Source organism: Zonotrichia albicollis, chromosome 8, assembly GCF_047830755.1.
Source record: "Zonotrichia albicollis isolate bZonAlb1 chromosome 8, bZonAlb1.hap1, whole genome shotgun sequence".
Taxonomy (NCBI): domain Eukaryota; kingdom Metazoa; phylum Chordata; class Aves; order Passeriformes; family Passerellidae; genus Zonotrichia; species Zonotrichia albicollis.
The window spans coordinates 27558831-27583340 of record NC_133826.1 but is presented as its reverse complement, the minus strand read 5'-3'; the positions used below and the strand labels follow the sequence as shown (position 1 = coordinate 27583340).

General features: G+C 38.9%; 1 protein-coding gene across 4 annotated transcripts in view; it reads right to left on the bottom strand.

Moving 5' to 3' along the window:
• Positions 1-3058: 3058 nt before the first annotated feature.
• Positions 3059-24510, bottom strand: part of RALGPS2 (Ral GEF with PH domain and SH3 binding motif 2) — a 116297-nt gene continuing 94845 nt past the window's right edge. For 3 of the 4 annotated variants that reach the window (XM_074546354.1, XM_074546355.1, XM_074546356.1), the window contains exons 14-20: positions 23937-23991; positions 20606-20683; positions 18955-19060; positions 18107-18199; positions 12177-12282; positions 10899-10990; positions 3059-9111 (exon numbers count right to left, since the gene is read on the bottom strand). In XM_074546354.1, the coding sequence (XP_074402455.1) occupies positions 9082-9111; positions 10899-10990; positions 12177-12282; positions 18107-18199; positions 18955-19060; positions 20606-20683; positions 23937-23991 (560 nt within the window). In that variant the 3' untranslated portion in view covers positions 3059-9081. The remainder of the gene's footprint in view (positions 9112-10898; positions 10991-12176; positions 12283-18106; positions 18200-18954; positions 19061-20605; positions 20684-23936; positions 23992-24510) is intronic. The other variant, XM_074546357.1, reaches the window with a different exon arrangement.

Here is a 24510-nt window from a genome sequence, read left to right as displayed (position 1 = left end):
AAAAGATTTGCAGGAACAATTTCACTATTGAGCCATTATCCTATTGAATGAAATTGAGAAAATGAAACTGAAAAGCTTTCAATACACAGAAGTCATCAGGAGTCAGAACTTACCTGGCTAAAAGTTCCCTCACTGTATGTTTACTCCTGAAGCCTCTGATACAGGTGTCAGAGACAGGGAATTAGAACAAAAGCAGCACTGGTGTAACAACACAGATTTTAATACTGATGGGGATCTGATTACTGAGGTGAGAGTGATTCAGGTTTGGTAACTCCTATACACAGTATTTTGGATATGTAATTCTAATCAGAAGTTCATAAAATGCTTGCCAACACCAAATATCCCCGAATCAAGAAATTATAATAGATCATAATTAGCCCATTTTCACTGTCTTGCTTTGAGTAAGTCTTAGATTCATGTTTATACTCATTAAAGAGAATCCTGCTGTTCCAGCACCAAGAACTCGGGGCTTGCATTTGCTTTTCCCAGCTCCACCATGACACATTACTGAGCTACTCCCACCACCACCAGTCTGTCCCTGAGCCACTGCTTTGGGACTGCTCCTGAATGAGGGGATGGCTTCCTCCTCTCATCAGCTGTTTCATATTCCAGTCACTCTGGAACCCTGCAGCAGATCTGCAGAGTCAGGCAGTGAGAAACACAGGCCACAGTTTACCCTTGGCTGTCTCATGCCATCTCCAACAAGCAGTGCTTTGGTCAAAGGTTTAGCTGCTCTATTTGACCTTAGAACAATTCAGCTCTTTATCCCTTTTCCTCAATGCAAGTGACACATTTTCCTACCTGAAAAGAAAATGAAAGAGAGATTAGCACTTTGCTCCTGGCTGTGCTCTTGTATCAGGTTTCTCTTTAGCTTAATAAATGCTTGGACTCACTTTGTGTTTTGACACACATAAACCCCACACTTTTTTAACCTGAAAAAATATGCTTTTATTTTGCTCTTTGCAGATCTCCTTTGAGCAGGCCCTTTCCAATGTTTTAGAATTAAACCAATATCATCTTATACTGGAATTATTCATCAGGTGCTTGACATGCTCTATCACACTAAACACACCACAGAAAAACCACTTCTCTTACAGAGCAAGACAAAGACATTCAGAAAAGGCAAATTTTGCACAGTCTCCTGTAGCAGCTCAGGGAGACAAGCAGAAGGTTTTATTTTGGATCTACATTTTGTCCTTAAGCACCAAATTGAACTAAAAATGGGAAATTGAATGAGGCAAAGGTAAGCATTACCCATGTAAGGATGCTTCAGTATAAATGCTCAATTAAAGCAAAAAGCTAATAAAACTAAGAAAAACATTACTCACAAGTTATGAGCACGGATTCAAACTTCTGTATTCAATTTATTTGTTGATATAAAAACCATAACCCTGCTCTGTTCTGTGAAAGCATGTAGGCTATGCCAAAACAGTATCATCTGTTTACATCTGGCTGTCTTCTGCTCGCATTTTTGTTACCTAACATTCTCACTTAAAAAAACTAATATTCAAAAAGAGGAAAAGATCATCTTCTTCCAGCTGGGTTATTTCATACTTCTGTGGTCTGGTTTCTCTGCTTTTCCCACAGATGTGAATCCCTCCCCCAGCACTGTGGCTTCTTCCCATGCAAAAGGAAAAAAAGGCAAACTGAAGATGAAATTACAAAACCAAGGGAATTTCAATTCTCTCAAATCTTAGTTTCAAAAAGAACATTCAGTTGGTGGATTCAGCATACACACCTGGGGAAAGAGCAGAAGTGTATCAGGAAATAAAATCATTCCAGTTGGGAAGCAAGGAAGGGATCAGGTGCCTTTCCCCCACCTCTCTTCTCATTCTGTGGATTTGGAGGCCATCTCCAAATGTACACAGCAGCCTGAGAGGCAAGAACATAAGGAGAGGGGCTAAAGGAGTCCTTGATATGGTCCTTGACTTGGAAAAAAGTTAAAATTAAAAAACACACTGAAGATTGTCACTCCAGCCAGTTCTATCAGGCTCTGCAGAGCTGCTACAGCCTTTCAATATCTAAAGGCAAGGGAGAACCTGACTGACAAAGTGAAAGATGAAAACAGAGCCTGACTTGGAATCTTTGCTGTGGACAGATGCAGCTCAAACAGGTGAGAGAAAGTCTTTTCCAAGAACCTCTTTGCTCTGTGCTTCCCACCTTGCAGAGTCTGGAGTCAGCTTTTGAGTTAATAAAGCAGCTTACCTGAAAATGTTTGCTATGAAATGAGCATCTTTCAAAAGGAGAAGAGAGAGAAGGGAGAGAGAGAAGGGAGAGAGAGAAGGGAGAGAGAGAAGGGAGAGAGAGAAGGGAGAGAGAGAAGGGAGAGAGAGAAGGTCACCAGCTCATTAATTTTGTATTTCTTTTCACAAGCATTTCTCAAACTCAGTAATCTGGAAATAAGAAAAAGGAGGGGGTTACAAAAATCTACTTTATTCCTTCTCTCTTTGTAAATACATTTGAAATGAATGGTTCCATTAAGGAGAAAAGGTGAAGGAGCCCAAGGCTCACATTCTGACAAGCATTTCACAGCATTTCCCCCAGGGCTGTATGATCAGTAAGGCTTCACAGCATTACAAAGGCACAGAGAGTAGGGAAGCAACACCAAACAAAGAGCTAAGGAAATACAAAGTTTGCATGCTATTCATCCATTCTTCATTTTCAATTTCTCTTCCATGTAGTTGCTCCTTAAGAGCCAATCTGCCTGATGACTGCTTTCAGTGAGTTTAAATTTACCACAGCTTTAAGTATAGAAGCAACAGACAAAAAAAATCTGATAAACTACCAAGGAGAGAAAAACCACATCATTTAACAGAAAGATCTCTGAGACCAGACATCCATCTCTTCAATGAACTGTACTTCCCTGCTAGCCTTTAGATTTCCTTTGCACCAGTGGACAATGGTATCTTTACATGTTTTATTTCAAAGGTTCATTGAAAAATGCCACTAAAATTCCAGCTGATCTCAGCACCATTCCAAAAGACAGTCAGATTACACCTAGCTGGAGTTTGGATGCAGTTTTTTAAACGAGAAATTAAAACCTCAGACACAGGCCATCTTTTAAATCATTTATTTCAGTAGGAAAGATTTTTGAAACCTGTTCTTAAATTCAATTAAACTAGCTTATGCAAACACACAATTTTCACACACACACACACACACAGAACAAAGTTTTAAAAAAGGTGAAGGAAGAGGCTTGAGGACAGCCAAACTGCACATCACTCGGAGAGATCATAGTGCAATCCCTCCATCCCTGGAATGCCTCACACCAGCAGGGAACATTGCAAATGGCTTGTGTTTACTGCATGACACCTTGATCCCCCTTCCAGGGATGGCTGGTCCTTACAGGATTATTATAAAACACTTCCATGTTTCCTGGTGCTTCTCCCACTCCAGTACAGTAGTTTTTGAATGGATACACTCCTGCACACAAGGAGCCAGAAGTGCCAGTAAACCAGGCACCCCAGAACCCTTTATTTCAACATTGAATTGATTTATACTGCTTGTCTGCTTTGCAGTTTCAGCTGTGAACAGCTTTGGAATGGTAAGAAATTACTTCAGCAAACACACATGAAGGCCAGAACCCACCCAAATAAAGAGAAATAATAATAATCAAACACACAAAGGAAACAGAGTATTTACGGTGGTTTTAGTCACTCAAGAGCAAGACCAGGCTACCAGCCAGAACTGTGCCATGATCTGCAGGAATTTGCATTTCATTACATTTTATACACCTTTTTTTCCTTAGCAACTCAGTAACTTGGAGAAAACTTGTCAGCTCAGCTCTGCAACAGCCAGAGCTACACCAAGTAATTTGTATTTTCTCTTCTGACTTTTCTGCTCTCTTTGAGTATTCTTAGAAAGAGGAAGATTAATTTTCAAATTAGCCTTCCAACATCTGAATTTATAAAAAGACTATAGTAAAACTGCTGTGTTTTTATAAGGATATATTCCAGGAAAACAAATATTTACTTGCTTAAGAACAACACATTCTTTCTTTCATTTCCCCTTCCAAAGCCTCTGAAGTCTTTGCTGCTAAAACAGTCTCTAGCAGTTGTTTCAGTGAAGGACAGTGCTCCCTACACAGTGTTGGCACCAGAAATACAACACACAAAACTGAGCTTTTGGGATATTAAGATTTAGCTAAGCCTCCTCTTTCCCCAAACAGTTTTTTCCTGTGGTGTTTATTTATAACAAAAAGCTTGCAATATAAATTGTCTCCTAAGAATGCTCTTCAGTGCTTACCTCAAAGTGGGACAGACAAAAGCAAGCTCCTTTCTAACAATGTGAGCTCCTGAGCTCATGTGGTCTAGACCATGACTTGGACTATGCTCTTCATTTCCCCCCCTCACTAAATCTACTCAAAAGACATAACAAAATAAAAATAAGTTAATTTTTAAGAGGTCTGAGCTACTTCTGATAAAAGCTGAACAAGCCCAAGCTACCAGAAACCTCTGCATTTTTTCCTAAAAAGAGGCTACTCAAATACAGAAATAATACTAAAGCAACTCAAGCCACAGCTATGTTACACTGACCAGAACAAGTGACTGCTGCAGAAATGCAGAGGCTGTCAGGAATGTCACCCCTTGGAACACTGAGGACACAGCCTGCAAGTCTGCCGTGGTGGGACTCACCACTGAAATAAAGGAATTGGTCTTCAAGTTGATAATAAGGCACTGACAGAAGTCCTGCTCCAATGCAAGCACTCACCCTCCTCATGCACTACAAATCAGAATGATGGTTTGTAAAGGAAGGGATAACCCCTAGCAAAGAATCCCATGTCCACTCATATAGATCCTTTGGATGGCAACTTTCCCAAGCCAAACCACCTTATGAGCAAGCTGCTTTTAGAGAAAAATTAAAGGAAAAAGCTAATATTAAAGAATAATAATAAAACTTTCACAGCTGTCTCCTTGTAGGATGAACAGACAATTCACTGATGTGATTTAGTACCAGCCTTGGGGTTTTTATACAGCAGGCAGCACTAAGAGCTGGCCATGAATAAGGTTGGAACTACTAGTGTTGGTGAGTTAGAATACCAAACAATTAAAAAGGACAAGTAATGAAGAAAAAGGCCACTGACAGAGCCAGAAGAAAAAGCATCCCATGTTTTTTCCCTTCATTTGGACAATATTTGTTACAGTTAATCAAAACCATAAGATCAACTTGCCTTTTGTCAAAAGAGACCTCTGCTTCTCATGTGCCTCAGCAGCACAAAAACCTGCAACTGCTTCTGCTGGGAGACAGAGATTTGCTGTCACCATGTGTTAGGTCTGATACCATAGAGGAGAAGTGTTGAAAATACTGAATGCAAATACAGGAGGCTGATGCTGCAAGAGGCATTAAATTTGATGAGTTTATTCCTAGTGAGGAGTAGATAACTAATAAAATCCTGCTGTATTTTTTATGCTTCCTTTTGTTTCCAATATGTTTTCCAATCTGCATACTTTTCTAAACTTGATTTTAAAGCAGGGTGCTAAAGCTCATTCATTAAGTATTTAGGTGACTCATTTAGTATTTGTAGTTTTAATGCCTATAATGTGCACCTAAATACTTATTGAATCATAACAGCTTGAGTAATACTCCTCTGGCATAAAACAGACATCTAAAAATAAAAAAGTGTCTGAGCTGAGCTATGTTTATTCAAACTACCAGAATATTTTAAAAATAAAAGTTATAAAAATTATTTGGTTTAAAGGGCACTGGAATAGAAATCAGGTTTGAAAATCCTAGCCAAAAGTAGCAGAGATTAATTAGATAAAAGTTAACACTAAGCAGTGCAGTGTTATATATTTTTAATGCAATGCACCAATTTCATAAACCAGACATTCCCTGTTGTTTAATCTTTCCCAAAACTTTTAGTTTAGCTAAAAGGCTGGTTATCAGTCAGCAGATAATTAACATTCATATTTGAAGCCTTGCTAGAAGAGCTACTCTAAATAATTTTTGCTCAAATACAGCCAAAACAAGGAATTGCAAGGGACATCTTTAGCTTCAAAATTAAAACATTAAGGGATAAAGTGACAAATAGTAGCTGAAGTGATTCAGCACTTATTAACAAGATAAACAATTAGAGCAAGACATTAAAAAAGAAAATCAAAGAGAAACTGCCAACTATCTGAAGCAGTCTGGGTGACAGCCTTACCTGAACACCATGAGCTCGCTGCTCTCCTTGTTTTCTCAGCAATACTTTCATTTATTTAACTTTTTTAACTCCTTTTTTTTTAAAGAAAGAGCATTAGTACATTCTTTACAGTGTGTCATTGAACTTGTCTGAGTCTTTCCACAGCTTAGCTGAGGCAGCTCTCCCTGAGGGAGCAAACCCAGCACCTCTTTGTGAGCACCATTGAGCTCAAGCTCTAGAAACGTCAGTGTTTGTGCAGGACTACGTGGCCATAAACAAAGGGAAAGTTCTGAACTACTCACTGTGACAAGTGCCAAAAATACTTCCTGTGTTGTCATTACTCACTCCAGTTATCCTGGCTACACATTTAAAGAAACTCCTCCCATAAAATTCAATCTCTCTCACAAAAAACCAGCAGATCTGAGGGCAGAAAACAAGCAAGTGTAGGAGGCCCAAGGACAACGAAAGCTGGTAACAGCAATTCATTAAAGGATAATTTGTGAATTCTTTTCCCCACCATCCTCCTACCATAAAAACTTAACTGAAAACAGCTGGAAAAATGCAAAAATCCAGTGATAAATGACACGTCCTGACCTGGCTCTGTCCTTAGCAAAGCTGAGGGCTGTCAGGCTGTGGCTCCCACTTGCATCTTTCCTTTCACTAACAAAAGAACAGACACAGTTATGCTGCAATGAACCTAGAATAGCTTATTTAAAAATTCAAAATCCACAGGGTATTATCCACAATGCATAAAAAAAAAGGACACAAATTGTTAAAAAAACCCAAACAAACAGTCATTGAGAAGAAATACACATTAGGTAAGTTTGAAAACGGAAAAAATCCAAACTCAAGTTGTGCAAATTCTACTAAAGTAACACTGCTGGCTGTCAGGATGTTGTCTTTGCTATACACCCAAAGCGGGTAAACCTGGGAGATGTGTGAATTGCAGAGGGATTCAGCACAAGAAACCCCTTCCCAAAATTCATGACTTCAGAACAGACTTCATTCCCCATATAAAAAACAGCAACAAAAGAACTGCAAGGGGAGCCAAATTCTCATAGTCCTTGTGGTGTAATTACAACAGAAGCATCCTTCTACTGTTTTTCTTTCTACCAAGAGCCAATTTAGAACAATTCTTGGAAACATAAACCACCCTATTACCCTTTACATTACAAGTGGTTAGGGTTTTTGTGTTTCGTTTTGTTTACTGTGAGACTGGATTACCTTTCCTTTTGCCTGCCAGAAATCAAAAATTAATCATTTCCATTACATGATTAATTTGACTCTGGAAAAAAAACCCCTCAAATGTGAATTTATAGGCTTCTACTCAGATGCAATAAACAAACTATACATTTTCAAAATAACAACTACTAGTAGAAACCTTTATTAGATAGTCAGAGAACTCTGAAACAGACTGGTAGGTAGCTTGTTTCTGTTTAAAAAGGAGAATTCATGGTGGAATCTGCAAGCATATTTACGGTCACTAAACCACAATGTCAATGGAACAGTTACTACTTTTTCACAGACTTCAAAGCTCCAATATCAGAGTCATATTTTGGACAATGTTTCCTTGCTTTACAAAGATCACATTTTTGAAGATTAAAGAAAGACCAATCATCCAGGAAACTAGGTGACGTCAAGGAAACCCCAATAAAGCAAGAATCAAAGTCTTAAGCATCAAACACACACATAAAGCACAGCTCCCTTTTTACAACCATTATGTTTTTCTCTGTGAGTAATTTCAGTGACCAAGAATGATTCCTGTCAAAGATGGAATTTTGATGGCCCCACACCTTTTCTCTCCCTTAGGTTATCCTACCTTCTAATAAATTAGTTAATTGCCTGAAGATCAAAAGAGCTTCTGTATGTAAGGTCTGCTTTAGGCCATGTTATCAACACCACACAACGTCAACTACTTTGACCGAGACAGATACTAAAATCAATTATTGCCAAATGAGAACATGAAAGCTTGAAATTGTGCCTCTATCTTTTTAAAATGTCCATCTGAAGTGATATGAAACACCACACACTAACAGTGGTCCCTAACTGATAATTAGCAGATACCCAAAGTCAAACATCTCAGTGAGCTGTACCCAGGTGTTGGTGTTTTGTCATTCAGCTTTTCTGTGAAGGAGTCACAGGCATAGAAACACATGGGATAAAAACACTCAGTTCTGACCCAACAGTGCTTTCAGTTTTGTCTCATACACACATTCCCCTGACTGCCCCAAACACGTGTTTTTCACCAGGAATTAGGGCTAAACGTACCAAACTGATTTTTGGCTCAGCTCTGCGCCCCTGTCGGAGTCTGGCTCCCACACAGGACCAAGGTTTGCAAGCTCAGGGCTGCTCTGAACTTGCAGTTGTGTTACATTTCTTACAGGCCTGAGAGAAATAACACTGCTCCAGGCCGTGTGCCTGGGACAAGCTCCCCTCCAGGACTCCTGGGAAGGCCTAAAGAACATCTCCAGAACATGTAGTACCTTTTACCTGGTTCATACACAGCTTTTGATACAACTCTTAAATACCAGTTTACCTGTTTTCTTAAGAATGCCTAAAAAGGTGAGTTATTTTCAAAATTAGTATAAAGTTAAAAGAAACTCAAAACTAGCTACAATCTATTTAACTCAAGCACAGCACCGCCAGAAGTTTCACACACACTATTTGGTGTTTCATGTTGTTTTTCCTTTCACTCTTTAAGGCAGTGGTTTCCACAGGTCAGTTCTCAGAACATAATGAAGCATGGTCCATGGCAATTCATGTTGCAACTCCATTTTTAATTTGGGGGACTCCACTCCCCAACCTTTAGTGGTTTTCTTCAGGGCTCCAGAGTTCAGAGATCGAGTTGACAGGTTCTGTTCTGGCACAGAATACAGCTGGCACATTTTTCATTAGGACCTTGTTCTCAATTATGAGATGGTTCAAATTGTCCTTTTTTATTGTTTTGAATTTGCCTGTTATTCAAAGGTCATCAAGTTGGCAGGAACCTGAAAACAAAAATATAAATGATAGAAGAATTTACTGCAGGTAGTAGTTACTTGCATTTAACTATTTCACAGACTAGACACCTTGTTGAAATGCACATCATTCTGTCTTCAAAAAAAGGGAGAAGGAATGCAACTATCATCCAGCAGGAAAAATATACTTAGAGGTGCAGAAACCCCAGGTATAATAAAAATATTAAACTCCTGTGAGGGTTACAATTTCCTTATATGGTTGCAGAACTTCTTAATTTTAATGACATTTAAGATTTGTCATCAAAACAACCTTAACATGATAAATCTCAGCTCTGCTAGACAAGGAGAACCCTCTCACCTGAGCCCCAGCTAGAAAATTCTTGGCACACAGATCAGTGATTGATGTAGGCCCCTTGGTCTTTTTAAAACTAATAAAAAAAAAGGCATAAACAATTCTTTGGTTTTTCCCATACCAAACCTGAATGCCTGTTGCAGCTATCACTCATGAAGAGATTAAAGCTAATGTTTGTAATATATTATTTTATATCCCCATTTTCCCTCCATCAGGAATCTGTCTGACACCAACATCTCTCATTTAGTCAGGTTATTGAAGAGCCACCACATTCCTGACAACTGTCAATAAATAGTCAGTTTGGGCAGATATGAATCAAGCATTTCTTGCTCTGCATTTACCATTTACCTGCAGAAGCAAGAACGCTCAACTGGGCTAAAGCTGCACCATTAAAATCACAAATAGTATCTATTAAAATAGTTCTTACTGTCATTCAGCTATTACTATTAAACAGACTAGGTGTTTATATTCCATTGAAAACACATATGAACATCCAATTTTTCTAAGGCAGTTACACTGTTAACAGTATTGCCAACCCTTACTGAACCAGAGCTGTCTTTAGAGGACAGTTTTTCACCACTTACTTGCAAACTCCTTGCCACTATTTGCTACCTTCCCCACTTTCTCCAGCCAGGAACACAATTTCTCTCCTTTGCACTGTCTCAAATACCTCCACAGGAGCTTCTGCAACCCTCCTTACTTCTTAAGATCTCTCTCAGAGGCAGAATTGAACAAGAAAGCACAGAAGGATCAGGAAAAGCCTTTTTGTTTCCCCTTGAAATTCAGTAGGATTTCTGCTCTGGCAACTCCATAAACAAATGTGCAAAGAAAAGGAAGAGTTCAGGGAGACAAAGTAACTTAAAAAGGATTTTGCTGATGAAAAAGGTCAGTAAGAATTTATACAACAAATGCATTTAATAGGGGTTGGAGTCTTATCTTCCTTTTTGATTAATAGAAAATGCTACTTTTGCTTTCAAAGACTGGAAAATGTACCAAAGGCTAAATTACTTTCTGTACGTTTTAGGAATACAAAATACAAACACAGCAGAAAATGTGCATGCCCATGACCTGAAAAAAGGCACTTCAGGAGACTTATCTGGAATTGATATTGAATGCTGCAGTTCACAGCTTTTTATATAATTGTGCAATAACCTTTCTCAAATGGGCAAGACAAAAATACTGCACTCAGATATTTTAGAGCATTCCTTGCATTTCCCCAATTGCTTTAAATAAGTCTCAAGGTAGCCCCAAATGTTTCCTCATTGCTCCAGAAGCTCTGAGGACTTGTTTGCAAAGGGCCAAACAGAAAAGCCAAGGGAAATCCATCAGCACATGAAAGGGGTGGAGAGGCTGCTCAGGGAACACACAGAGCCCTCAGTGACAGCTCGGTCACCTCGAAGATCCATCACTTCTGAGCTCTTAAAAGCTCATTTAATTTAATTTAATTTCACTGCCTTGCTCTCACCTGTTGTCTGTTGCTTTGGCAGGCAGCACTCAGGTGTTTAAACCAGAGCATTGCATTCATTCTGTTTCCAGCTTGAAATTTATATGAATTTCCTGAGAAAGAGAAAAAAAAAAGAACTGATGAAGAAACATTAACAGTGCTCCTTTTTAAACACTTAAATCCTACTCATACCTCTAAACTGAAATATTATGAGAAGATTTATTAATAGATGGTCCATATAACTTTACACTTTGTCTGGAATAGGTGCAATTGCTTGACCAATTGAAGACAAGTTTCAGCTTTCCTCTCTTCCTTTCCAACATTCTAGATTTCAACTAATGCCTGTCTCAACTAGGAAAGAACAAAATATCCCTCAAAACAGAAGTGGTTTTGTTCACTGCCATTGCTGTAACTGCTTTATAATATCATGATTTTTTTTAACCAAGTGCAAGGTATCACTGAAATGCACCCTGGAAAGCTACATTTGAAAATATCAGAAAATCACTCCTAAATGTATTGATACATTTCAGACCAGGCTGGAGTTACACAGTGCTTGTTTGGGTTCAGGAAGGTCAAGTGTTACAAAAACATTTCAGATTGCTGTTAAGAGTTTAAGCTGACAAGCATTCACAATTTGTACTTCATATCAGCAGTGCTAGGAGAGATGTTTGGAAATAAAATGTACTAAGACCTGAAGCAGACAAAGCAATAAATAATTTTAAGCTCCTTTCTCAGAACTTCTAATAGTGTTCTTTCTGCACAATCTGAAGTGCTGTGGAAAAGTAACATTTTCTTCAGAGTTTCAGCTCAAAGCTGCCACTGTGTTGGAGTAATGGAGATGCACAGGATTCTCCACATAACAGTCAAAATCTCTGAGGGTAATAGCACCACATTTGAACAGATGGTTTGGGTTTTGGTTTTCACTTGGAGAGAAGTGACTCTCAAGCAGCAAGTGTTAGCTGAATCTTTTTTTTTTTAATTGTTACTTAGATTTCACACATGTGAAAATGCCTGGAAGTGTTCCAAATATATTTTAAAAGAATATAGATGAATACTTCCACTTAAAATCACATCTGGGGTTGGTAGGAGTTTGGAGAGTTCTTACAATTCAATGAGGAGTTTAATCAGATAAAAGTTAAGTATTTTTAGTATTCTCCACGGCCTGTTGCTCCCATGCATTCTAAAGGAGAAGAGGACATGTTGGACAGCAGCTGAAACTGGATGTCACCTTTCACCTGCTGGTTTAGTGGCTGACAAATGACCTCAGCAAAGAAAATAATTATTCTGTGCACTGCTTACCCTTCTCAGAATCAGTCAATAAGAAGAGATCTGGATGCTCAGGGTCATCTGCCATCATCACCATCCAGCCCACCACTGAGACACTCTTACTTGGTGTGGATTTGAACTGGAAACACAAACAGGGATGAAAATGGAATTAAAACAAGAGGTCAGATCTGCCAGAACAAGCACCCAGCAGGGCACTTCCTCTCAGTGTTAAAGACTGGGTAACTTCAAACAAAGCAGAGCATTTCACAAGATTAAGAAAATTAACAAAGGTTGTATGAAATTAGTGCAAACAGAACTTAAGACAATATATTCAAAACAAATTAAAAGGAATATCACATTCTGCAAAAGCTTGTTAGACATCTAATGTGCACTGCATGATTACAGCAGCATTCCTCACCACATTAGTTCACATTTCAATGTACAGTATAGTTCTAAAGCATCAAGAGATCAGGAACACCTTTCTCCAGACCAGGGTGCTCCAAGTCCTGTCCAACCTGGCCTTGGACACTTCCAGGGATGGGGCAGCCACAGCTGCTCTGGGTATCCTGTGCCAGGGCTTTACCACCTCATAGGGAGGAATTTCTCCCTAATATCCCACTTAATCTTACCTAGACAATGGTTTCACAGGATTGTCTGTCTGGGACCTGCACAACTGGCTGCATTTTAAACCCTAGTTTAAAATCCATTAGAACTTGGAATGAACAAATTTTAGAACAGAAATTGAAAGAAAAAGTATTTAAACCAAGTTCAAAATAGTTTAAGAGTCCAGGCTCTTTGTATACACACACTGAAGTATCTCAGAGAGGTGGACAGATGTGGTAAAGCCTCAGAAGAGGAGCAGGCAAATGATAAAGCTCTATCCGATAAGATTTCATTACTGTAACTCTTTTTCAAACAGGAACTTTGAGGAGGCAGTAAGTAATGTCAGTCTGAAGTAAAAATTACGGCTTTTTATCTGAAAGAAGTAATAAAGACAAGGAAAGAGAATAAAGTTAAGGATACAGCTCATGATTCTTTCAAAGAAAGGAAGTGTATATAAAAGATTTGTTATGGACTCACTGACAACACTGCCTCAAAAAGTATGATGACACAACTTAACACTAAAAAGGGACCTGTAAAATGCAAACTTCCAAGTAGTCCTAAAGCATTAATAGGTCTTTTTCACGGAGGTGGAAATTTGAGTCACAAAGCAGTTTTAATGGATTATAGATCAAAATGTACCTTTTGAACAACACTTATTTCTAGAGTCCCACAGAAACAGCGCATTGGGCTTTCCTATCTTGGTTGTATATCCCAACAGGTATCCAGTGTGTGACACTGCCATGCAATCCAAAGTGCCAGAGCTCCTTCCCTTTTCTTTTCACTCCAAACCATCAGGTAATCATGGTGCTTCTCCATAAAATGCAAAGCTCCACACAAGGAAAGTGTTTCCTGCCAGCATCAATCCATCATCTCTAGAAACACATGTCAGCCTTCCATCCCTGTGCTCAGCTGGATTTGTATTCCATGTTTACACAGTCCCCAGGGCAGCTCATTCTCTGCTGATGCACAGAGCCTTGCTAACAGCAAGTCTGCTTTGTTAACATGAAGGGAATGAAAGCTTCATTGTAATTTAATGTTCCTGGTTCCTATTTGCTTTTTGTAATACAGGCCACTGGAATGACTCTTATTATACACATGGAAAACTGCACAGATCTGGCACTAGGCTTCACATAATTGATTTTTGCTGTTATTGTTGTTGTTCTGAGCTCAAAGGCTTTTACAAGTAAATCTTTGAATCAAAACCTCTGAATTAATATGTGAACAGACTTTTCACTCTAACATTTTGGCACCTACAAATCTCCTCCTCCACATCTCCTGTTGAGATTCTAAAGATTTATAATATTCAAATAATTTTTTTGGTGGCTGAACATCCTTCCCACAATGACAGCATTCTTCATCAGGGTATTTCAGTGAAATGCCTGAGCCACAAATACCAAGTTTTCTACCCTACAAATAAATCCATCTAATTTTGATTATAGCATGCAATGGAAGGCTTAGAACTAATGAGGTTTTGTGCTGAAGCATGAAGCATAAAAAGTCTCTGTTGCTTTTCAAGCACCTACAAACACAGAAAAATCTCTCATGCATGCTATGTTGTCACAGAAACTGGCAAGGCTCTCAGTCCAATCACTATAAACAGTTATTTTACAGGTGTATTTTTCAAGGTGCTTATTTGAAGTCTAAGTTCAAGTGGCTATTCTTACTGTTGCCCTTTTCTAAATGTGCACAAGTGCTGCAGTTTTTCACAGAGGCTTCTCTGTGAGCTCCACTTCAGCATACAAGATAAAACCATTGTCCTCACATTCCTCTCATATTGTGCTGAACTAAATTTCTGGGCTCTCAAGTCCACATGCTTATTTACAGACTATTCTCCATTACTGTAGTAATAACTGAAACCTGTTCATTATTTAAACTCAATGCTGATGTTATGCTGTTACTCTTAGGAGATGCAGCACACAATACTGGATGCACTCCTTGGCCTTTGACCACAGGCAGGAGAAGAGCTGCCTTGTCTGTGTCTAAAAGGGAGGGGATTTCTTGCCCCTTTTGCTGAAATTACTCTGGGATTTTTATGAGGTAATTTTCCAAAGAGCTGGCTATTATAAGCCTGGAAGAGCTTTTGAGTGTCGATGCATTCCAAGCTGCCTGGAGCAATTGCAGCAGCAGAATGGTCAAAAGCATGCCTGTAATCAAGACACGTTTACCCTGAGAGCTGCAGCCAGGAAACTTTATATAGCAGACTGAGCCTTTTGTTGCCAGGGTTCCTTTCCATGTCACAGAGGGCTTGAGAAAGGAAGCAGAAAAGACACATGTTTAAATGGCTCCAGAAGATGCTTGAAATATTTTGCTGAGGTAAATCTCCAATGTATTAATTTTTGAAAAAGAAACCAGCTCCAAAGTAGATGGCATCATCCTTTTTATCTGTAAGTAAAAAAACCCAAAATCTAAATCTAGCCTTGGATCTCTTCATTGTGCAGAATGCACCCCTTGGGAATATCACTGGACAGTATCTGGAGCATTTACTCATGCTCTTGCTATCTAGGGATGATTGACCATCTGCAGTTCATTCTCTCCTGATTAACTTTTCCTGAAAATGCAACCAAACATGAACTGAAGCATGATCCTTGACAAGTCACCTCCACAGACTCCAGAAGCAAAGCTGAGGCTCTGTACAATAAATCTGCAGTGAAATGGATGGAAACCTATGCCATCAACACAGGCAGAGCAGCTGAACAAGTCACTGACCACCTATTATTAGCTCGTTTAATGGACTGGAATTCAGCAACCAGTCCCTCTGTCTCAACAGCAGTTACCAGGTTTCCCACTCTAATTTCAAAATAAAGGTCATGCCCTGTGATAATAACAACCTCTAAAGGAGAGGTTTGCTGTGACTACTCACTGCAAATTATTTGTTTAAATAAAAGACAACCCAAACTGTAGTAAATAGTTATTACAATAGGTAAACCTCAACTGCACCTGGGAAACCAAATCAGAGGCTGAGCTCCACAACAGGCTTGGCATCCACAAACAGAACAGAGCCTGTCTGCTGCCCCAAAAAGCTGAAAGCAAGACATGAGCTGTGTACAGCCAATTCCAAGGCTGTGCTGGACAGTTCAGGCCAACTTCATAGAGCCAGCTATTAAAAAGGAATTAATGTTCTTCAGCAGTCATTGCTTTCAACTACCACTCCTCTTCCTCTTCCTGGGAATTGCCTTGCTCAAACTCCTCTCATTATCTGCAAGCCATGGCTGGTAGGCTCCCAATGGGAAATCCTGGACCCCAACACCTCCTCACCTCTGTTTGCAAACTCCCTCAGTGGTCTGCTGAACAACAAACCACTTTTTTCCCTCTTGGACAAAGAAACACGAGCACACAAGTGAGACAGATTTTGGCTTCTTAAGCCTCTGTTCACCAGCAGTTTAGATGTTGTAGGTGTCACAACAAATCAGAGACTCGGAGAATATCAGAAGTCAATTCAAGAGGTTTAGAAAATAATCTCTGAAATAACATTGTAAATGGATGTGACTGTATTTCCAGGCAAAGTAAAGGCTTTTACAGGAACAGGGACTCAGAAGGATCAGGTACCAGACTCTTTCCCTTTTTCTTTCATTTACTTTTGCTAAGGAAAGGGCAAGACTATTTAAATTATTGAAATGGTTATTCTGAAGGAAACAGGTAAACAATGCAAATTTAACATACTTAATTTCCAATCAATATAATTCCTTGCTAACTAATTTTTTCAAATTCTCTAAACCTGCAGGCTATTTAGATTGTTTCCAAATGCTAACACAGAAGAGTGAAAAAGCTTCTGAATAAATAGATACAAGTCTGGTAAAATCCTCCACAATTTTGTAAGGAACAGTGAACCAGAAAGACTTACAAATACACATTCTATTCCTAAAAGAAAACAAAATGCAATTTTGGCACAAAGCCCAAAGGAATCACAGCAGTAACAGGAACACAAAGTCTGACATTACCACAAAAATTTCTTTTCCATTTCTCAGTGTTTCCAGAAAAAATAGGCAACTAGCTGTGAGTGACATAATGCCAACAAAAGTTCTCTTCTGGTTCCTTCTTATTTTTTAATACTTTGCATTTCTACTCAAAAGAGCTTACAAGTCTGCTCTTTCCTTTTAATGAGGTGGAATCCTTCCCTAAAGTTTTCACTGAAGCCAGAACAAATGCATCCAAACACATACACTTCTCCCAAGACACCCAGAAGACAGAAGGATTGGCTAATGAACCTTCAGCCTGAAGGTTCAAATTAAGTAGGATCAGTTTCAATCTTACCTAAGCAAAGCTAGTAGGGGTGGATGGCCAAGAAACCACATAAATAGTTCTGAAAGTAATGAGCATTAGAATACTGTTTCCTAATGAACTTCCAATAAAAAGAGGGAAATAATCTCTTAGATTAAGGGAACTTTATACACAAACTTTCCACACAGCAACTTCAAATATTCAGGAGCATGCAAACCAGAAATGTTAAGCTTCAAATCTCCACCCTCTGCACATAAAAATGTTAGGATAAGAAAACAGCATTTTGTACCACAGTCCCCTTTACAAGGATCCCAAAAGCAGAACTCATTCTGCAAAATTCTCTCATAAGCTCTATGCAAAGCAAGTGTTCTACAGTGTCAGTTGGCATAAATTAACCTGAAACACCTACCAAGGCAACCAAGTCATGATTCTGAGTAGTAAATGAACTCAGATTCGAGTATCTCAAATTTTACCCAGTTTCTTAAAAGAATCATTACAATTAATTAGGGACATCAAACAGGAACAATGCACATCTTAACACCCATACAGAAAATCCTCTTGCTCCTTCCCCACACAAACAAAGCATTTTTAGTTTCTTTCAGATCAAGTTGCAGCAAATAAAAGGAACCCCAGCATCATCTGACACTGCAGCTCTCTGCTGAGCAGATGAAGTGTTTGGTACTTCACTGCAGTTAATGGCTTACAGGATTATACAGAAAAACCAAATGGCCTAATTTTACCACACAGCTGAAATCAGTACATGTTTAATTGTTCTATCTTGTGACTGCTCAATTTTCCCTCATCAGTGCTTGTTTGGATTTCAAACCGTGACAAACTGCTGCAAGACTGAAATCATCCAAAGACAGAACTTTGAAAATGGACAGAGCAATGACACAGTTCCTCTCCTGAAAGTCCAGCAAAGCCAGAGACACATGGCAGATGCAAAGCAGATGTTCTTGGTGTAGCATACAAATGTAAATGATATTTCCCTGGGGTGTATCCATATGAGGTGACTGACTGACTGGGAGACAGGATAGTGCTGACTAGAAATCAGGCAAGGCATGAGCTACTCTCAGTGTTTACATCAGGAAATCACATTTTAGTTTTGGCAGGTGATACTGGAACATGCCTGCTTTACATACATGTTTTCTCTCTGTAGCCTTCAGGGATTTTGCAGCGTAGTAGAAGAGTTGGGCTCCACACAGTGCTACCCAGTATTTTGTCCAAGATGCTACCTGCAGAGAAAACAAACAAACAAACAAACCTAGAAGTGCAATGGATAAGTGAAATGCTTCATAACACAGAGCTTTGAAAGAGGAGGCACCACCCTGCAAGAACATGAGAGCACTGACTGTCCAGCCAAGCATCAGCCATGTTTCCAAAGCTGCTGTTTGTTACTCATGCAGGCCTATGGATGCATGAAAACTCCAGAAAGCAGAAAGATCATGTGCCTTTCCTCTCTAATCTGGGAAAAATGTTCTGCATCTTGCTCCATACTTCCTGCAATCCCTACAGAACACTTTGTGGAGTCAAGAGCTCATCTGCCCCTTTCCTTTTCCATCTTAGGTGCTGCCACAAGGTATCCCACATTGTCCTGAATGTGTTGAATATTTTGATTTATAATTTATCATCATGTATTTGCAATGTAAATACTAAGGGTTATCATCTATTGATAGATTGCTGGGATTTACCTACTGTTAAGGAAGACAAAACATGATTCTCTCCATTTTAAAGTCATCAGTAACTGTAGAAAATTTTATGCAGCATCCTCTTGTCTTCTACTTCCTAGATTGTGTGTATAGCCTTACAAACTGACTAAATGCACCAAACAGAAGGATTGAAACTCTGGCAATGACCCTAAATCTTAATCAGCAAGGCAGAGGAGATCTCAGACACTTGAACTACTTGCCCAATGGCCATTTTACTGCATTTATAACTGGGCAAACGAAGAAGGTGAGAAAATTAATTTATTTAAAAAAAAAAATCTTACTGTAGGTTTTTTGCCTTCTTTCAACAAAGTCTTCCTCCTGAGAACACCTTGAATAGTAACTGCTCCTGGATACAAATGAACAGCCAAATCTTCAGATTCTAGGGAGCTGAAAGGAGCATGCAAAGAGTTGTGTGAAAAAATATTTTTCCTAAAGTAATTTTCCAACCGTTACCAAACACTAATGCAAATACCTTCATGGTAATTTGAAAACGTCAACTTTCTATTTATTTGACTTCATTGTGGAAAAAGACTTTGGCTGTTACAAGGAATTGCTGTTGTGGAATTAACACTTGCAAGCAAAAGTGATCAGAAAAATTAATTAGCCAAGCAGGTAATCCTTAATTAAAAAAATTAAAACTCAAAACACGACTGAAAGACAAGAAAAATTAATTTTAAAAAGTAAACATTTGAAGTACATTGGTAAAGTTGCTGTACATGTTAAACCTCTCCTTCAGCCCTGGCAGGAAAGATTTGACTATTTTTTGGTTAGAAACACCAGAACCATTAGCACATCAAAAACAAAGCACAGCTCAAACATGCACAATCCTTAAAATATCTGAAAGCAAGGAGAGTGGGAGGGAGCAGGAATAAAGAGTAGAAACCCAAACCACAGCTTTAAGGTGTTTTAATGCAACTGGTGCTCTACTGATCATCTGCCCTAGGAAGGACTAGAGAGCAATGGGCTGAAACAAAGGCCAGGTACAGCACTGAGGAAAGAAAACTGAGCTTGGTTAAAATTACAAAGCTGACTGGCTTCAAAAACATTTCCCATCAGAGAAAAGTTACACCAGGAATCATTTCAGTGAATGCCAATCAGAGCAGGTAACTAAAGTGCTGAACCCAGCAGCTTTCTAGAAAAGCCAAGAGCTTGAACAGCACCCAAAAATCACGGTGAAGGAAGCCAGGATTTGTTGTTTCATCCATCCTATGTCCAAAGTAAACTGGAAATGTGACAAACACTTGTCACTGCAGCACCTACTGAGGATGATGATATGGAGACAATTTTGGACACTGACAGATGTGAACATGGGTTTAATTCAGTGAGACAATGCTTGCTTCTTAACATGACAGAGGTTTCACAGTTAATGGCGATTTCTTTCCCAACTACAGTGACACAGCTGGAGACACAATCAGTATCCATAATGAATCAGAATAATCAGTTATGTTACTCTGTCAGCTTGCAAATATATATTAAATTGGGGGCAATTTGAATGTGTTACTCATTTTAGGCATCTCTCTGATTTCAGGGAAGAGGAGCAAAGAAATTCAAAACAGAACTGCCAGCAAAGAAAACATCTGGAATGCCATCCATTAGCACCAGGAGCAGCTTTGTTTCCCCATGAGAACTACCAGCACTGCTCCACAGTGGCAGGCAGTTCAAAAGCTACCCTGGCAAAACATCTTTAACCTTGATAGAAAGATCCAATGGTTCAGATTTGGATTTGCAGACTGGAATGAACAGTCCTTAGGCTGATATAGAGTAAGTCATTGAAGGGAAAAGTTTCAAGTCTGAAGAAAAAGGTCTCTACCTTTATTTTGACACACAAGTTAGAAAGGGAACATCAGAAAACACCCACTTAATTATTAAACCAAACCAAATCACCAACAGCAGAGGGAAGGTTTGACACCTCTGTGTGCAGTGGGATTGTACCTGCTGGCCTTCATGTGGCCTCGATGGCCATTTCGTGACACTCTTGTCCCCGGGCCGAGAGAATGGTACAACCTGTTCCTGTTGGATTCCATTATAAATTGGTGTGTTACATATACTGTCATTCACACAAACAGCACCACTGCTACAACTGCACACAGATTTGCTTGTGTGCATATCACAAAGCCACTTCTTCCACAGAAGAAAAAGCGAGTAATTTTATTTTAAAAAGGCATGCAGAAGTAAATAATATGGTTTTTCATTTCATCAGATGTTCTCTTTGTCAGAACTCACAATACTGAAGTGTTTTACTGGCACTGAAGATTAACACATTTTTAGAGCAAAGTCTGCATTTAGTTTAGACCAAATAAATGTAAAGGAACCATACTGCTAAAACTTACATTGAAATCTGACTTTAATGTTACTACAAAAACAGTTTCACTTCTATGAACAAAACCACAGAAGCTGTTGGGCTGCAAGAAACCACAAGCTCTGTCAAAATACACCTGACATTGTTTAAAATCCTGTTGTGCTCAGTAACATGGAAATCAGCTCAGCAATATTTCAATTTTCCAGTTCATCTATGGTGTTCACTTTACCTGTAAGCTCCACATCTTAAATTCATTTACCTGATCCATCCTGTTATCCCTATTCAGTCACTGTGCCCCAGACCTGCCTTTAGAACACTGCTTTGCTTCACTGAACTTTATTTTTTAGAATCAAATCCTTTTAAATGACTGAATTCCATTTAAGTCAACACAAGCATTGTTGAGGCACTTTGTCCTCACATCCTTTTTTTATCCATTTTTCCTAGCTGCTTGTATTCTGCTGAAAGACTGAAGAACAGCAATTCTTTGGGAGCAGGCAGTTAAGTACAAGCCTTATTATCAATATCAAAAAGATATTAATGAATCACCATCTACTAACCTGTTCCACAATTTGCCATTTTGTTTCTCAACACAGCAGATATCTTTGAACTTATGAATTTTTTTTCAGAGAACACTCAAGATACAGGCAAATAAAACAATAAAGAAAAATAAAGTAAAATGAGCTGCTTATTTTTGTATACATATGGCATGCAAATTAAGTATGTTTTCTTCTTACCTTTAAGCTTGTTTTTTATTGGATAACAAGGAGGCTACCACTCTTGGAATCCTGCTATTTCAGGGAAATCTATTCAGAGACACTCAGGATGACAACCAGTGAGACTGAAGTGTCACTTAATACACTGCCCTTAACAGGATATAACTGTAAGGACTTGAAATTTTAGTCCTTCCAGTAATTTTGATTGGCCTTAAGGGACACTCCAATGCTGAAAACTCTTTCTCAAGTTTCAAACTAAGATTCTGTTGCATTTAAAAACAATCAGTGGCTCTAGTTTTCACCCCTTCTGCATTCCTCAGCTACAAGCAGAAAGGCCAGGAAAAACAAGAATACATTTTACATTTCCTTCTGTTACTTGGGGAATCTGTGTGTGGATGAATTGTTTTCATCCTCTTAAGGGCTACAATGCAGATTTAAGCCTTCCTACCCAAAGATGTTCCTAAAACACAGAGAAATACTGAATTCCTACTTTCACTGCATAGAAAACATTCATTAACACTGGATGTATCCCAGTTTTGCCAGAGTTGATAATTCCAGGCAACTGATGTCTCTCTCTCACTTAAATATTTCTATAAAGAATGGAAACCACTGTGCTTCACTGTACAGACCAAAACCAGAGAGAGATATTCTCTAGTCAGTTTAAATTTTGACACTTGCATGTCAGTGTGTTACCTATTAAATTTTAAAACATGCCTCATCATCTTATAAAGCAAGGAACAGACTCAAGGTTGCTGCAGATCTCTAGGAATTTCACACATGGTGCTGGGAATGTCTGTAAGGAACCCTATCCCTCTCCCTGGAAACAGGCATGAGAACTCACCCTGAAACACAAGAAATCTCCAACAGGGTTCCCAAGAGCTCTCTCAGGAGAGAGGGAAGTACAGAAGACAAGTGGAATTTGGAGGAGGAATCTTCTGTTTGACATGGAGCAAACATTTTAACTGGGGGAGCCTGGAGCTGCCAGCTCTCATTAGCACAGGAATGAAAAGTCCCTGCTTTGTCTCAGAAGTCCACACAACAATTCTGAAGAGTGTTATCATAAGTTTAAACCTAAATTTCAAAGTTTCTTATGCTGCTCTGGGTAATAACACTCAACTCACCATTTTTTCTAACTTAATGACTTTTTATCTTTGAGAAACAACTTGATATCAATACACAATTCCATAAGGCAGCAAGGAAGGGAAAGAAAGAAACCTTTTGAATGTTGTAGGTGCTCTGTGATGCAGCCTGCAAGTTAAGAGATTGCCTTTCTGACCCCATTTGTGTTCTCTGCTCATGTGGAATGTTACCTGATGAAATTCTTTAGGGCCTTTCCTCATGTATGTACCCATATTTAAGGCATGAGGCATCCAGAAGTTCACCTTTGGCACAGAGAGATTTCCAAAGACTTCTTCCAAAATTAAGACAGAACTTTTAACTGCTTCAATGAGTTCAACAGAATGTTTGTGGTAACAGCTCCCAACTAAAAAGACAATGTTTTTGACAAAAATTCCTATGAAAAATGTAAAAGCATGGTAGAAAAGTCATCCATGGTAACTCTGAAGCTGATGGACTACCTGAAACTGTGTTATAGAAGCAAGCAATGCACTGTACTGTGCATCTTTCTCAGCTGTGGGAAGGTGAATATTGCCCCTTTCTCTATGTTAAACTACAGCTGTTTGTCTTTTTCCACACTCTCAAATCCAACATGAGCATGGGCTGAAGTGGTCAATGCCACCTGAGCACTCCCAGGTGCTGGAAAAGGAACAACTCGTTAATTCTGGACCACAAAGTCAGACATGAGCAAGGGGCACTGTTGTGCAACAGTGAAGGAAAAAGAGGTGACAATGTCAATGAGAACAGAGCAAAGGGACTATGAACAGATGAGTGTCTCAGGGAAAGTGAAAATGAAAATCACAAACACAAACAGCACATGTGATATCCACATATATAAAACCTTTAGGGTCTAATGGCTCTCTGGCTGAGCTCCTTCAAGGATGTGTGCACTGAGTAAGCACCTAATCAGAGAAAAGTCCTAATAACCCCATTAGATAAAAGCCCTAATAACCATTAGTGAGCAGAAGGTGTTTCTATGCTGCTTTAACAGATCCAGTGAACTTACTACAGCTTTTTAGTGTTCTGACAGGCAGAAGATCTCTAGTTCAGTGAAAAAAGCATCATTTTGAGGACTGAGTGAGAGACTCTAGGTAACAATGTGAATAGAAAAACACAAAACCACAATTTTTCTTACCTTTCAAATGCTGGCCAGGAAGTCTCTTCACTGAGTTCAGAACCATCACTGCTACCTAGAGAAATAGAACAACAGATGATACTTTATTTCTTCATCTACAAACCATCTCTGTCAATTGTATCTAAACAAATCAGAATATTTGAGATTCTGAATATCAGAATATTAAGAAGATGAAATGCAAAAAAAGACTTCAGTAAAATACTACAAGGAAAACACTTTGTGATTTGCTTCAGGAATTTCACATACACTGAGATGGAGACTGAAGGGACAGGGTCTAGTTCCACATTAATAAGTTGAAGAAAAGTAGCACTAATAAATAGGAACCTTATTTTCAGAATATAAAGAACACCCTAAACACAGATTTGTCTGCATTGAGAAAAACAGGTCACTTTTTTAAACAGCTTCTTATCAAGTCACACACAGTCATGACACAGAGGTGTAAATTCATTGTTAAATCTCCAGTATATGATTTGAGAAGCCTTAAACAATTTTTCAAGCTATCTCCCACTTACTCTATCAGATCACAACAGTATTATTTCCTTCTGTGCTTTGTAAACTAATCCAGAAACACTTC